At 36.6% G+C, this 15367-nt stretch overlaps 1 protein-coding gene across 2 annotated transcripts; it reads right to left on the reverse strand.

The window, feature by feature from the left end:
- Window positions 1–2824: 2824 nt before the first annotated feature.
- napba (N-ethylmaleimide-sensitive factor attachment protein, beta a) lies at window positions 2825–15285 on the reverse strand. Of its 2 annotated transcripts, none has more exons than XM_079632065.1 (11): window positions 14966–15285; window positions 14588–14667; window positions 14200–14316; window positions 11202–11248; window positions 10991–11068; window positions 10824–10879; window positions 10571–10655; window positions 9027–9131; window positions 7384–7452; window positions 6950–7000; window positions 2825–6197 (listed from the first exon to the last, which is right to left on the reverse strand). In XM_079632065.1, exons 1-11 carry the CDS (start codon window positions 15061–15063, stop codon window positions 6096–6098), a joined length of 888 nt encoding a protein of 295 aa, XP_079488191.1. In that variant the 5' UTR covers window positions 15064–15285; the 3' UTR covers window positions 2825–6095. The 2 variants fall into 2 exon arrangements, with proteins under 2 accessions (XP_079488191.1, XP_079488192.1); XM_079632066.1 differs by having other exon boundaries at window positions 6116–6234; window positions 14966–15198.
- Between the last annotated feature and the right edge of the window lie 82 nt (window positions 15286–15367).

A 15367-nucleotide genomic window follows, 5' to 3' on the forward strand; every position in this document is an offset into this window, starting at 1 on the left:
AAAGGATCTAAAGAACAAACATTTACCCTTGACAAAAGTGATAGAATTCATTCTGCAATACTGTGGCCAAATCGTGATCACACCAGATGTGGGGGTCTGGAACTTGTGGTTCTCAAAAATACTGGTGAAAGAAAGACGGTATCTGTTAAGTGTGATCACCTGGGTGAGCCTGTAAAGATTGATGTGAAGACTGGAAAGTTTCGCGGCATTAAGGGAAGAAGCGGAGGTGAAATTGATGCTCTGGATCTCTACTTCACTTAGCCTCAGGTATACACATCTGTTGCCTGACAGTATCCAATATATGAACATCTAAAATAATGACATCTAAACAGCAATCATATACTCATATACATCAGGGGTATTATTGCATATGATTGGTTATGATTGAAGAACCAAATTTGAATCAGTCAATTTAATATTTTCAAGTGTCAATCAGACAATAACAATATTTTTTTTTAGGTAAATTACCATAATAAACAAATAAATGACAAGTTAAAAGTATCAATACTTTAATTGTGATTGGGTCAAAGACGAAAATGGGGGTTCAAGGATCACCAAAATTACATTTTAATACAGCTTTTTAATATCCCCCCTACATTGGAATGTGTTCTGTTTAATTTTATATTTTCCTGAGCAAAAAATAATGATTACAAAAGACACCAACTAAAATATAATTCAGTGTAACAATAGTTCATACCAAAAAAATCTTGTCAGACATATTTAAAACAAGAATAATCTGAAGACATATTATAATCAGACTCCATTTAAAGATCACAGTTCAGCCCACAAATACAAATTAAGGATAATTTTTAAATCTTTATACTTTTTGGGGGGGTTTACCCCATTTGTCAGCAATACATTTGCTCAGCCAGGGCTGAGCATCTCCGCAAACTAATAGAAAATAACCAAAATAATCCAAGGTTTTTATTTAACACCGTGGCTAGATTAACAAATAAACAGACATCACCTGACCAAAATATTCCATTACATTTTAATAGTAATGATTTCATGAATTTCTTCACTGAGAAAATAGAAAGCATCAGAAACACAATTGTAAATGTACAATCTTTGACAGCGTCTTATGATTGAGCCTCAATTATCGCCAAGAACAACTACAGCGCTTTACAACTATAGGACAGGAAGAGCTAAATAAACCTATCACTGCATCTAAAACAACAACATGTTTATTAGATCCAATACCCACTAAACTACTGAAAGAAGTGTTACCTGTAGTGGAAGAGCCTCTTCTCAATATTATTAACTTGTCTCTATCTTTAGGACATGTTCCAAAAACATTCAAGCTGGCAGTTATAAAACCTCTTATTAAGAAACCACAATTAGATCCAAATAACCTAGCAAATTACAGACCCATTTCAAATCTTCCATTTATGTCTAAAATACTAGAAAAAGTTGTGTCCGCTCAATTGTGCTCTTTCTTGCAAGAAAACGATATCTATGAAAAATTTCAGTCTGGATTCAGGCCACATCATAGCACAGAAACTTGCGCTCGTTAAAATTACAAATGATTTACTTTTAGCTTCTGACCAAGGGTGTATCTCAATACTAGTTTTACTCAATCTTAGTGCTGCGTTCGACACTATAGATCATAAAATACTCTTAGATCGACTTCAAAATTACACTGGTGTTCAGGGACAGGCATTAAGCTGGTTTAGATCGTACCTATCAGACCGTTACCATTTTGTCCATTTAAATGGGGAAAAATCAAAGATAACGTCAGTAAATTATGGAGTGCCGCAGGGATCTGTATTAGGCCCCCTGCTATTCTCAATTTATATGCTGCCACTTGGTAATATTATAAGAAAACATGGAATAAGTTTCCACTGTTATGCTGATGACACTCTATATATTTCATCACGACCAGATGATAACACTAAATTATCTAAAATGACAGAGTGTGTTAAAGATATAAAATACTGGATGACGTGTAATTTTCTTCTATTTAATTCAGATAAAACGGAGGTATTACTGATTGGTCCAAAAAACTGCCCACAAAACCTCTTACAATACAACCTTAATCTAGAAGGACGTCCTGTTACTTTATCCTCTACAGTAAAAGACCTGGGTGTTATACTAGACCGCAACTTGTCTTTTGAAAATCATATTTCAAATGTCACAAGAACAGCCTTTTTCCACCTTAGAAACATTGCTAAGCTACGTAACATGCTCTCTGTTTCTGATGCAGAAAAGTTAGTTCATGGATTCATGACCTCGTGACTAGATTACTGTAATGCTTTATTAGCTGGTTGTCCTGCATCCTCCGTAAACAAGCTACAGTTAGTCCAAAATGCAGCTGCTAGAGTTAGGTCAAGAAAATATGATCATATAACACCAATTTTATCATCTCTACACTGGTTACCTATTAACTTCCGTATCAATTACAAAGTATTGTTACTGACCTATAAAGCCCTAAATGGTTTAGCTCCTGTGTATTTAAGAGATCTTCTATCGCCATATAATCCATCGCGCTCTTTAAGATCGCTAAATTCGAGGCTTCTGGTCGTACAACTAAGTCCACTAAAGGAGGGAGGGCGTTTTCACATCTAGCTCCTAAACTCTGGAATAGCCTTCCTGATATTGTCCGAGGTTCAGACTCGCTCTCCCAGTTTAAAACTAGATTAAAGACGCATCTCTTTAGCCAAGCATTCACATAATGCATCTCATACCTTTTATACTACAGTTAAATCAGATCAAATGCATTCATATTATGAACAGCAGCTACGCTAATTATTTCCCATCTGCCTTTTTTGTTGTTATCTCGGGACGCCTGTTTTAATAATATTTTTTTTAATAATATTTTTTTTTTAACGTTTAACAATTCTTCAATAATTATTTTAAATGTGACTTGTTTTTCCATGCATTGGAACTCTAATATTAATAAGAATTCAAATTCGTATTTTCAGCTGTCACGCCAGTAATTGTATTATTTGGAAAAAGATGACGAGTCTACGATCAGCTTTAAACGGTCTAAATCCTGACTGGAATTCCTCGCAGATACCATTTCTTTCTGAAAAGGAACATACGGTAGTTGTGAGGATACTGCCTTTTCTAGTATCTTTGACAGAAAAGGTTCGAGTCTGTAATTGACTAATTTAAGTTTAAATAATCTTATCAAGTTTGATAATAGCCAGCTTAAAAGTTTTTGGTATCCTAATGACAGAGATGAATTAATGATTTTAAGAAGAGGATATGACCTCTGGAAGGGTCTCTTTCAGTAGCTTAGTCAGTGTAGGGTCTAACAAACTGTATATGTTGTCCATTTAGATGATTTATCTGACGTCTGTGACGTGAGACAGCTAGCAGACGGTCAGTTTAACCAGTCTGTCTGCAAGTGTCTGCTCTACAGCAGGGAGGATGTGACGTTCTCTCCGCACCCACTTATTTAGGTCAAATCCACACACAGCCGTATCTTTCCTTGAGTCTTGGGCACTGGCACCAACAAGTGCTGTATTAATACTCACACAGGTCAGTTTATGAGACGAATGAAACTTGTGAGGTAACGCAGCGTCGTCTCACTCGCTCTACACTATCACACTAAACTGCATTTGAGTGTGTTGAAAGTTATTGAGAGTGTGATTTTATGTTTTATGTTACATTTGCTCACCTGTCTAATAAAGTTAATTCAAGAGCTCTGTCAAGTCGAAGTAAGTCGCGGACGCTAGCTCTCGGCATCTCGAAAACGCCACGCCGATATTGATCCTCGTTTTAGTTCTCCTTTTTTCCCAAAGTCTGTTTGCCATGGTCCATAATGTTTGAACGAAACAAGAACATCGTGAGCTAGACTTAACGCAGTTATCCACACCTGTTGCCATGGCAGTACGAGCGGCCGGAAACCATGGATAACGCGGATATTACGTCAGTGACAGGCGACAAGTGAACAGGGATTCCCTGGCTGCATTCAGGGCTGCGTTCCAGTCCAAAATTGTCATGCCCTTCACTTGCTAATTTCCCTCTGCCTCGTTCACTCGGATGTACGTCATTGCCTTTGTTGCACGAGTGCCACTACTGGCGGAAACTGCAATGGACTGAATTGGAACGTCCTAAGCCCTTGATCACTTGGAATCAGCTGGAGTTGATTTATTATTTACATTTCTTTTCCCTTTAAGAATTTGTTTAATGCAGCATCCAAATGTATATAGGTGTGTTTGGGCTGTTTTCAATAAAAATAAAAATAAATTAATATATCATAGAGTGGTGACGTCACAATCGTGTTGCATTGTGGTATATGGAGCTGTCTGAAGTGTACATATGAAGTAGATTTCTGTCAAAATCGAGGGAACGAGAGTCTGTCCATATTAACTTCCCTTGTCCACTTCGCGAAGTGCAACGCACTTCAAAATGGCGACAGGGATTCCCCCGAGGGGAAGTGCTTAGGGAAGTTCGCAAGTGCGTGTCTAAAAGTGGACTGGAATGCAGCCCCGGACGGCCCATTACTTAAAATTGGAAATTAAAAATCTTTGGGAACTTTTGGGATATTGTAAGTACACAACTGCAGGAAATATATCACACTGTGTGATTTTTGGATATTTTAGTACAAAAGTCTTACATATTGTACCTTTAACTCTGCTTTCACCTTATCTCTCATTGGCAGGGGCACACGGCACGGAGAAGATAGAGCATATGGGACAACAGCTGGCTCCAACTCAATTTTGTGTGGCTCTTTTTATTTGCCTAAGCCAGAGAATACTGAGAGGTGTTATAATGTCCTCCTGTTGCTCTTGTACAGTGTGGAGACACTATTAGTGTGAGGGCTTCAATTGCAGGGAGCCCTAATAAGGGTTTGGATAGTCCAGCAACTGAACCCCTATTAAGCTGTTATCATTTTGTCTAAATATATTCTATATATACTTACATACTTACTGCATTTGAAATCACATACACCTGTCAGAAAAAAATGACGTCTTACTGCAGATTTTTGCTGTTCAGAGTTTCCATGCATGAGGATGAATATAAAATATGACCATAAACTCCAGACATGCTGTGGATGATTATTTATTCATTTCTCTTTGAATAAATAGTTAGAACATTTATTAAAACGTCTTAATAAGACTTGCCTATTTTAAGCACATTTTAACATATATTTTTTAATCCCCTTTCAGTCATACAACATATTATAGAGCATTCAATCATCAATTTAATTACCGACAAAAGAGTAAAGCTGTTTATTCTTCATTAAATTATCAACAATATTGTAAAGAATTTCAAAGCACAAAAAGTAGCACTCAAAGTAAAATAATTCATAAGGTCTGAATGCCCAAAACAACAAATGCCCCGTATCCATGTGAAACGACAACCAATAAACGTAAAATGACAAATAATACTTTAGAAATCAGTAATCAGAATTTACATGTACATATTCAACATGATCTGCGTTAGAGAATCAAGGCTTTCTGTAATATCACACTGTGAAAATCACTTGAGCCGAGAAATTCACCACCATAAGTGAGAAAGAGACACTATTCTACTGATTATGAAACATGTACAACGCTTAATTCAACCACTAAAGCAAATACTCCGACAGAACTGACACTGCCATATCGACAAAGACAACGTGAGGATGCATTTCTGAGACCAGTGGCACACAAATGGTTTAACTGAGCAAAGGCGATGTGTTTTCAATCTAAACGGACAGCTGATTAGGCCTGAAATAAAGTGCACTCACAAAATCCTGATATTCCACAGCACATTAACACACTTTTAACATTTATCATGCATGACAATGCCAGTGACAACACTGAGGTGAACATTAGAAAGAGAACAGCTCTACGGGTCTCGCATGCCACACACAAGTACAAACAAGGGTGTACGGTAAAGATTTCCTCATGGCGAAGTAAAGGGATAGAGAAATGCCTTCCATGAGAGAATTATCCATATTAGTGTTGTATATACTTCTATTTTCTCAAACGCAAGGCCATTGCAATGCAAGTTCCCTCTGAATTTTCCAAGAAACGGCTGATATTTGAGCTAGTATCACTACAGAAATGTTCAACCAGATTGTCACACACACACACACACACACACACAATACGGTAAGAAATTAAACTAGATATTATGCCACAGTATTTGTCCTGGACACATCACTTTAGGTCACCGGCATCACCCTGGATAGTCTTCTTGATGCGCAGCAACATGGTGGTCTGCCACTGGTCGAGACGGGAGATCGAATCAAACTCCTTCACCTGGAGGAGGTCAGCACATGATATAGAGATCAAACTCCTGAGAAAAACATATGAGCTGCATCTGATTATTCTACACATTTGTACAGTGATTCTGTGATGTACGTTCCAGAGCATGAACAGGTCAAATGCAATGCATGTCTGACAAATGCATGAATATAAATGACGTAGGGGCTAGTTGTCACACCTTTTTCTCAATTATTTCTTAAGAAAGTCAATTTATATATAGACATGAACCTTCAAAAATAGTGTTTTCAGCAAAACTAAATCTATTATGCAAGACAAAATAACGAACACAATATACAAAATATCAGAAATAACAAAAATATCAGTAGGCTATCATCTATTTTTCTTAAAGATAGTTAAAATTGAAGTACAAAACAAAACAAAGCATTTCTTTAACTGGACTTTTGACTTAAAACCTCAGAGTCCGCGTGTGACAACTAGCCCCGGTGTCTCTTATATACTCTTAAAAACAAAGCTTCCAAAAGTGTGTTTTCGCAGAAGAACCATTTTTGGTTCCCCAAAGAACCTTTCAGTTCTTAAAATAACCTTTTTTTTATTTTTAGTTTTTTTTCTGTGAAGAATATTTGAATAATCTGAAAAACCTATAAAGAAACTTTTGTGCAATGGAAAGTTTCCAGAGGTTAAAGGTTCTCCATGGACCCATCAATGCCAATAAAGAACCTTTATATCCCAAAGTGTACAGTATGATCATCCAAAGCCACTGCACATTTTAGAGGATATAAACTTACGGCTTCAGTGAACGCCTCGCTGTTCTGCTCCTCATGAGCCTCCAATAGTTTCTGTGCAAGAAGACAAAACCATCAGTGCAAATACTGCAAAATATGACAACCACATTACAGCACTCAGTATACTGTACATACTGACCGATTGCTTTACACGGATTGTCCACTTATAGCCCACATTTAGCCTTTTACTTCTGCCGATTGTATTTAGGCTTCAAAATGCATAAAAGTTATGTTCATTTGTGATTATCATGATAAACAAAACATGTAAGAATCATAAACTTTTGCTCATAGAGCTTATTCTCTGTAATAATCCAAAAGCCAATGAAAAAGATTGTGTTGGGTTCCTGTCGAGGGGATGCTAACTTCTGGGATGGCCAACAAAAATGCATCATCACTGCAGCGCAATACTGCTAAATAAATGCAACAATTGAACTTACTTTCAACAGCTTACATTCTCTTGAATCAGAGAATGCAGGAAACATCCCTTCATACTTTTCAATTGCAAGCTGAAAGAAAACAAACAGAAGATTTGCATCAGATGAGCAGTTACATGTCAGGAGCAAGAACAGCTGACTGGGAACAGAAGTTTTCTACAATGGCATTGGTGACTGAAAATGTTTGCTGCATGAACGCCACTAGGTGTCAGTGTAAGACAACTGCAATATCAACCGGCTTAAAGGGATAGTTGACCCAAAAATGAACATTTTGTCATTATTTACTCACCCTCGAGTTATCCCAAATCTGTATGAATTTCTTCTGAACAGAAAAGAAGAGCTTTAAAGAAAGTGAGTAACCAAACAGTTGAATCCTGTTTGGTTTCCCATATTCTTCAAAATATCTTCTTTTGTGTTCAACAGAAGAAAGAAATGTATAAATGTTTGAAACAACTTGAGGGTGAGTAAATAATGACAGAATTTTTATTTATGGGTGAACACCTCATTACTACTGACTTGAGCTAAATAATAACACTATTGCTGAATTGAACTGGTTTCATAATTGATGAACTCTGCAACATTGACAGTTATTGAACTGAACGACACTGAACTAAATTGAGCTGAATGACACTAGTGTCTTCTGTAGAGTTGCTTTACAACTGAAATTGTTTCATAAATGATTCATTTTACAACATTAAAGGCCCTTCACACTGAGAAAGATAACTATAAAGATAACTATGACAATAACTAGCATCCACACCAACGCACAATATGGTTTCGTTTATTCAGGGTTCCCACACCTCGGTTAACTTCAAATTCAAGGACCTTTCAAGGACTTTCCAGATCCAATGCGCTTAAATTCAATGACTTAATGTGGGGACACATTTCAAGTGAGAGCAAGGTTACATCGTGTTACCTTGTAAGATACATTGTTACAGTTTTGCGCGCGAGAACATCATGGCAACGTACAACACAAAGTACCTCACGTGGGAAACAAACACTTAACGTAATGTGTAAATGCGCGTAACTAGCGTAAATCAAGCAAGCTAGTGTGCATAGGCCACGAAGTGCTGGCGAAATAACACATTAGCGGACCGGAGGGAATATGGAATTTTTTTCAGAACACTTCTTGCACAAAATAAATGCAAGCACTTTCAAGGACCTGTATCTGTGTGTGATTATTTTCAAAAACTTTCCAGGGCCTTGATTTTTTTTTTTTCAGATTCACAAACTTTCAAGGATTTCAAGGACCCCTAAGCATGTGCTGCAGTTTTGTCATCTGCCACTTTAAATGCTCAAGCTCTTAAAGCAGAATGGATTCTGATTGGCTGTCAATGTTTTAATCGTTCATTATTCCAATGATATTGTTTCTCTGTGTCGTTATAGCTGTGGTGTGAACTCTGCTATTCTTTTATACTTAGAATGATTTTTTCGAATCGATCTTTATAGTTATCGATGGTCTGAACAGGCCTTAACACAGTTATTTTCCTGTTTTTTTAATGTGAAGCTAATTTAAAACATTTTTTTTTAGATAAATAAATGTGATTAGTAAGAAGGATTGTTACTATACGAGACTATAGTCATTTAATTAAAGAACTAAATACCCCACACACACTTTATACTGCAAGTAAAAAAAAAAGACTAACCTTTGCGTTTAATTCATCCACGATGAAGTGGCACAGAGCAGCTTTCCAGAAGTACTCTTTAGCGTTGTATTTCAGAAGAGGGTTGTCCATTGTGCTGGTTGCAACCTGAATGTGAAGAGACCAGCTTTAACTTTCATTCCCTCTGTGTTCATTTACCGAGGGGAGAAGGATATGATTAGATTTACAATGCAAACATGAAGGGGCACTGGTGTCCAGCATACTTACTTTACCTAAACCAAAGTCTCCTTCAATAATGTTACATGCTCCATAGATCTCTTTTATTATTATTATTATTTTTATAGCAGATGCTTTCTTCCTTATAGTACATTTTGCGAAGCAACCAGACACAAAGACAAAAATACTGATGTTGCACGAATTGCTATTTCTGTGATTTAAACTTGTAACCTTTTGGTTACTGTAAACCACTTCCCTACCTCTCATATCATCTGTCCTGAACTGAACTGCACTGAAGGAATTGTACTTCTCTTTCTCACTCTCATTTCCCCAACATATTGTAAAACTCATTTACTTATTGACTTACTAACCTGTAATCTAGGTTTATGAGAAATTGGGTGCGTCTGCAAGTTTAAAAATGCTGCTTTCGGATGATGCATTACAAGGAAGTGAGGAAGCGATATCATTATGTTTAAAACAGAGATCATGATTCTCCTACAATTCTGAACAGATAACTAAACAAATTTAGTTTTTACTAGATATTCTGACTAAACATGAATTGCTGCAGTCTATTTAAAAATATTTAAATTAATTTTAATGAATTATTTAGAAAGAAATCTATCTCATAAAGACTTAACTTGTTTCTTCCCAAATCACATACTCTCTTGAGAAGGTACTTATTTTGAATAAATAATTACTTCAAGACCACTAAAACGTACTATATTGTGAGTGACCCTGGACCACAAAACCAGTCACATGGGTAAATTTTGAAATTGAGAGTTATACATCACATGATGGCTGAATAAATAAGCTTTCCATAGATGTGTGGTTTGTTAGGATTGGACAATATTTGGTCGAGACACAACTATTGAAAATCTGGAATCTGAGAAAAAAAAATGTAAACATTGAGAAAATCTCCTTTAAAGTTGTGCATTTATGTTCACGATTGTGCAGCACTCACTCACACAAATACATGTTTTATATATTTACGGTAGGAAATTTACAAAATATCTTCATGGAACATGATATCCGAACTTAATATCCGAATTATTTTTTGTCTAAAAGACAATATTATTATTATTATTTAACCATTAATCATGCAACTCTTTATAGAACCAATTTATACTGTGAAAAATTTAAGTAAAAAAAAAAATATGTGTCAAAAATAATTTGGAAAATATTTAGTTTCTATTATGTTACATTCTTATGTGATTTTTGCTACTCAATGTAGTACTGGTCTGTTAGAAAAATATTATTTTTGTAAAAACTAAAATAAATAATATATAACAGGCCTACGTAGTATTATTATGTATAATACTATACATAAATGAGTAATATAATAAAAGAAGGGTTGAGTGTGTCCCACTGACCTGCTCATAGATCTCGATGGCTTTGGGGTATTGCTCGAGCTGAGCGCTGTACGAGCCCACCTTCAGCAGACACTTATTAGCAGAGCTTAACCAGGAAACATCAAGCAATATCAATGAGCATTTACAGAGAGTGAACAGCTCTTTTTACAACCCACAATAAAAGGAAATGGAGGAGAATTATAAATATTGAATGACATTCTAATAGAATTTACACAGAGGAAAAACGACACTGACAAACAATGAAAACACAAACCTGTTTGACTCTTCGCCTTTGTAATAATCCGCGGCCTGCTCATAGTGTGCAATGGTCTAAAACAACATCACAACATTCAGGCCTGTTACATTGACCTTCAAAAGCATTTTTTGGGGGGAAATAATACACAAGACTGCATCTAATATATGTTTAAAGGCAAACAGCACCTTTTCAATATCCACTAGCTCGGATTCATAGATCTCTGCAATTGTCATGTGATGCTTTGCAGCAATCGTGAACCTTCCCTGTCAATCACACATACAAATGCGAGATTTTAATGTTATATAACATCCACATGCTCAGTAAAAAGGCACATTCAGGTTAACAAACCACAGAAAATGCATTAATTTCTACGCAACAATAGTCCCAGTGTCTTACCATGTCTGTATAGATATCGATGGCTGCGTTTAAACAGTTGATAGCCTCTGTGTGATTCATTCAAACAGAAGAGAACAAAATGAGTCAAATGCAATTCTTACAAATTCATCTTCACTCATAATCTCATCCAAGCATTTATTAAATCAAGCAACAGACATGTGTAGACGTGTTACAACTTTTGGAAATTAGATTGTTTATTAAAGGGGACGACCTATTATGTCCATTTTTACAGGATGTAATATAAGTTTTGATGATGTAATACAATATTTATTATAGCATGTTGTAAATTACCATTTTGGAGTGGAAGGAAAAACATGCTGTTTTCGTGCATGTATCTTTAAATGTAAATAAGCTGCTGCTCCGCCCCTCTTTCCGGAAGAGGGCGGAGCCACTACAGCTCGTGCCTCGGATATACTCTAAACACTAAAAATCTGCTTCGTTTTGATTATTATCTCTATAGAGAGCCTAAGTCCCGCCCCTCCGCTTCCGGTTCATCGGAAAAAATATGTATGGTAGTCAATGGCGAGAGACAACTTATCTTTTTATTCCGTTTAAACTGTGCCCTGAATTACACATATGATGTTTGTCAATTTAAAAGATAATTATGAAAGTTAAGAAAGTCGCAGTTTGTCATAAAACAGAAGAGTAACGTTTAGTTTTATGTGGAAATCGCTGTGAACTTCATCTCTCGTCTCGCACTATACGTCACCGTTGCTCGTGTGTGTGCAGTCTGGTACAACACACTCCGGCATCACGGCGTAACGTTACGATTATAACGCAAGACTATAGAAAACATGACAGACGTTAGCTTTAGTAAAGTTAGCTTCAGTAAAGTTAGCTTCAGTAGAGTTAGCTTTAGTAAAGGTAGCTTCAGTAAAGTTAGCTTCAGTAGAGTTAGCTTCAGTAAAGTTAGCTTCAGTAAAGTTAGCTTCAGTAAAGTTAGCCTCAGTAAAGTTAGCTTTAGTAAAGGTAGCTTCAGTTAAGTTAGCTTCAGTAAAGTTAGCTTCAGTAAAGTTAGCTTCAGTAAAGTTAGCTTCAGTAAAGTTAGCTTCAGTAGAGTTAGCTTCAGTAAAGGTAGCTTCAGTAAAGTTAGCTTCAGTAAAGTTAGCTTCAGTAAAGTTAGCTTCAGTAAAGTTAGCTTCAGTAAAGTTAGCTTCAGTAAAGTTAGCTCCAGTAAAGTTAGCTTCAGTAACGTTAGCTTCAGTAAAGTTAGCTTCAGTAAAGTTAGCTTCATTCATTGAGTAAAAAAGGTATGACGTCACATGTGCGCCTTTTGGGTTTGTAGTCTTTGTAATGACGTATGTTCACAGTCTTACACCTCAACAGTTTTACATCAAACTGTGACTTTCTTGACTTTAAAATGTATCTTTTAAATTGACAAACATCATATGTGTAATTCAGGGCACAATTCAAACGAGGTCAAAATATTTGTTATCTCTCGCCATTGACTTCCATACAATATTTTTCCAAAATAAGGTCCCATGGTGGTCCACCGGAAGGGGAGGGGCTTAGGCTCTCTATCGCAGTCATGCTAATGTGACATTGCAGTTTTTCATCATCATCATGAACGTTTATTATCTGCATGTGTTTTAAAACCATATCAGTCTAAACTTCTGATATATGGTTTTCTGAGCGCACACATCGAAGCACGCACACAGAAAGCTGGATGTCAGACGGCGCGTCCCGTGAGTATTAAACTAAGTTCTCATTCACAAAGACGTAGTCACGCCCTTTATTATTATACATGAATGAAGACGTAGCTACGTCCTTTTATTATCATCCACGGATGAACAAATGCATCAAATCAATAAATACGGAAATACACAAATTAAGGAATTTAAACATGAAAAATACACAAATAAACACGTAGGGCTGCACAATATATCGAAATAGCGCAAATGTATATATCGCAATATGCATATCGCAACAGCTTGCAATAAATGGGGTCATGAATAAAAGACAAAAAATTTCTTAGCTTTAATAAGTATCAGGATATATTTAATTCATACAGTGAAAACTAAGCATTGTTTTATTTTTATATTTTATGATTCAGTATCTTTTATTAAATAAACCTAATGTAGGATAACCTGAAACCCTGAGGTTTACACTGATGTTAAAATAACACTTCTTAGCCTATGCTACAGTAAAACGCTGATGTTCACTTTCTTGTCATAAAAATAATGTAAAACACATGTAGGTTATATCATTTTAAATATATTTTAAAGATAATTTAAGTTTATTTTACACACTTTAAGCATTATCGTATCGCATATCGAATATCGCATTATTTAAGGAGTTATCGCATATCGCATTCTTCAATATCGCACAGCCCCAAACACGTATAGCACAGAAAGCTGGATGTCAGACGGTGCGTCCCGTGAGTATTATTGCGTGCTTAAGCTATTGCGCTTAAACTGTCAAATACTCACAGTTATGCTAAACAAGTTCACATAAACACAGTCGATTATGTCTGTGAACGTACATGGCAAGTAAAAAAAATCGCATGTGTATATTAGATCTGTGTATTAAAGTGAAAGCGGCGTAATATACAGGACATACATATGCTGGTAATATGAATCAAACAACAAAAGAAAAACATAAAATCACTCACTGCTCTTGACTGAATAACTTTAGTAGTTTTAATAAGAATACATTTCTTACATGAATGCTAGTGTTAAATGCTCTAGTGAGGAGATAAACATGGCGAACGGTGTACAGCTCCCTGAGGGGCGGAGTCTATGCGAATAGGGCGGAGTCTGTCAGCAGTCGTGGGCGGGGCCTACACATTTGTGACGTCACATATGCTAGAATCTGCAAACGGCTTGTTCTGAGACACTGCTGATTTATGGGGATTAAAAAAGGAGAAGTGGGTGGATTTTTACCATATGGTGGTTGTGTAACACACTGCCGACACACATTTATGTTCAAACACCATGTAAAAGTGAATTTCGCATAATAGGTCCCCTTTAAAAAACAGTGTTATTTTAAGCTCTCTCACCTTGAGGATCTGCCTTCTTATAAGCATTTCCAGCATCAACAAAGCTGGTGGCCGAGTCCAGTTTGTTCTGCATCTGCATGTGAAGTCTTGCAGCTTGGCAGAAAGCACTGCCTGCAGCTACAGCAGCGAAACACATCAATCTTTAGATCACTGACAATAATGACAGAACTCCTCAGAAGCAGGGAGAATGCTTAGATACACATCAGTATACTGCAGTAAGATCACTAATCATGAACTGGGTTCGAGCACAAAGATGGCCAGTCAAATGATGCTTTGGAGTGAATATCTATTAATAATAGGCCTACTTTTAAGAGCATTACAAAATATTAAGCATTTAGTGAAATAATTGACCACTTTACATATGAATTATGAAATTACTTGTCCATACCACTCCAGTTTTTGGCCATCTTGAACATGTTGGCAGCTCTGGCATACATTTCACATGCATCCTCAACCTTATGATTTCCCCTGTGAAAACATCAACATTTCTTTCATTTAAAGGCAATTTCAAAATTAATAGTGCAGCAAATTATGTAGGCCTATCAAATATAAAGCAGTGTGTATGTCGCAACATAGAAAATATTTGACATTGGACATGTTGAGAAACGCGCGGAAGGATGCCGCTGATTTTATACGTGCTTAATAGGGTATAAAATGCACAAAAAATACGGTGTTTTTATTCTATAGACATATGCTATTTGAAAAAACTACAGGACATTGGATGTCTTTGAATGTCAGATCGTGACCAGCATAATTTCTGTCTCACCCGAACATCCCTCCGAGAAATGAACCCGATGATTTGACTTTTTTATCCGCCTCTGCCATCAGCTGCATGGCTTCCTTCTCTTTCCCGGAATTATCCATGATTTAATGTGTGGTGTTCACGCAGAGCTGCTGTTGGATCCGTAAAGGCCCGGTGTTTGTTGATATAGGCTAGAGTGCGGCTTTAATGCAGAATCATGAAGGATGCTCGCCTCCTCCTCCTCCTCCTGCTGTCGGGTGATGCTGATGATGCGCGTTCTTGAGGGAGAAACTGCGACACTATTTGGTTGAAAGACGTAGCCACGCCCTCTTATTACCATACACGAAGACGTAGGCCTAGTCACGCCCTTTATTATTATACATGAATGAAGACGTAGCTACGTCCTTTTATTATCATCCACGGATG

This window comes from Phoxinus phoxinus (genome assembly GCF_949152265.1).
Source record: "Phoxinus phoxinus genome assembly, chromosome: 13".
Lineage (NCBI taxonomy): Eukaryota > Metazoa > Chordata > Actinopteri > Cypriniformes > Leuciscidae > Phoxinus > Phoxinus phoxinus.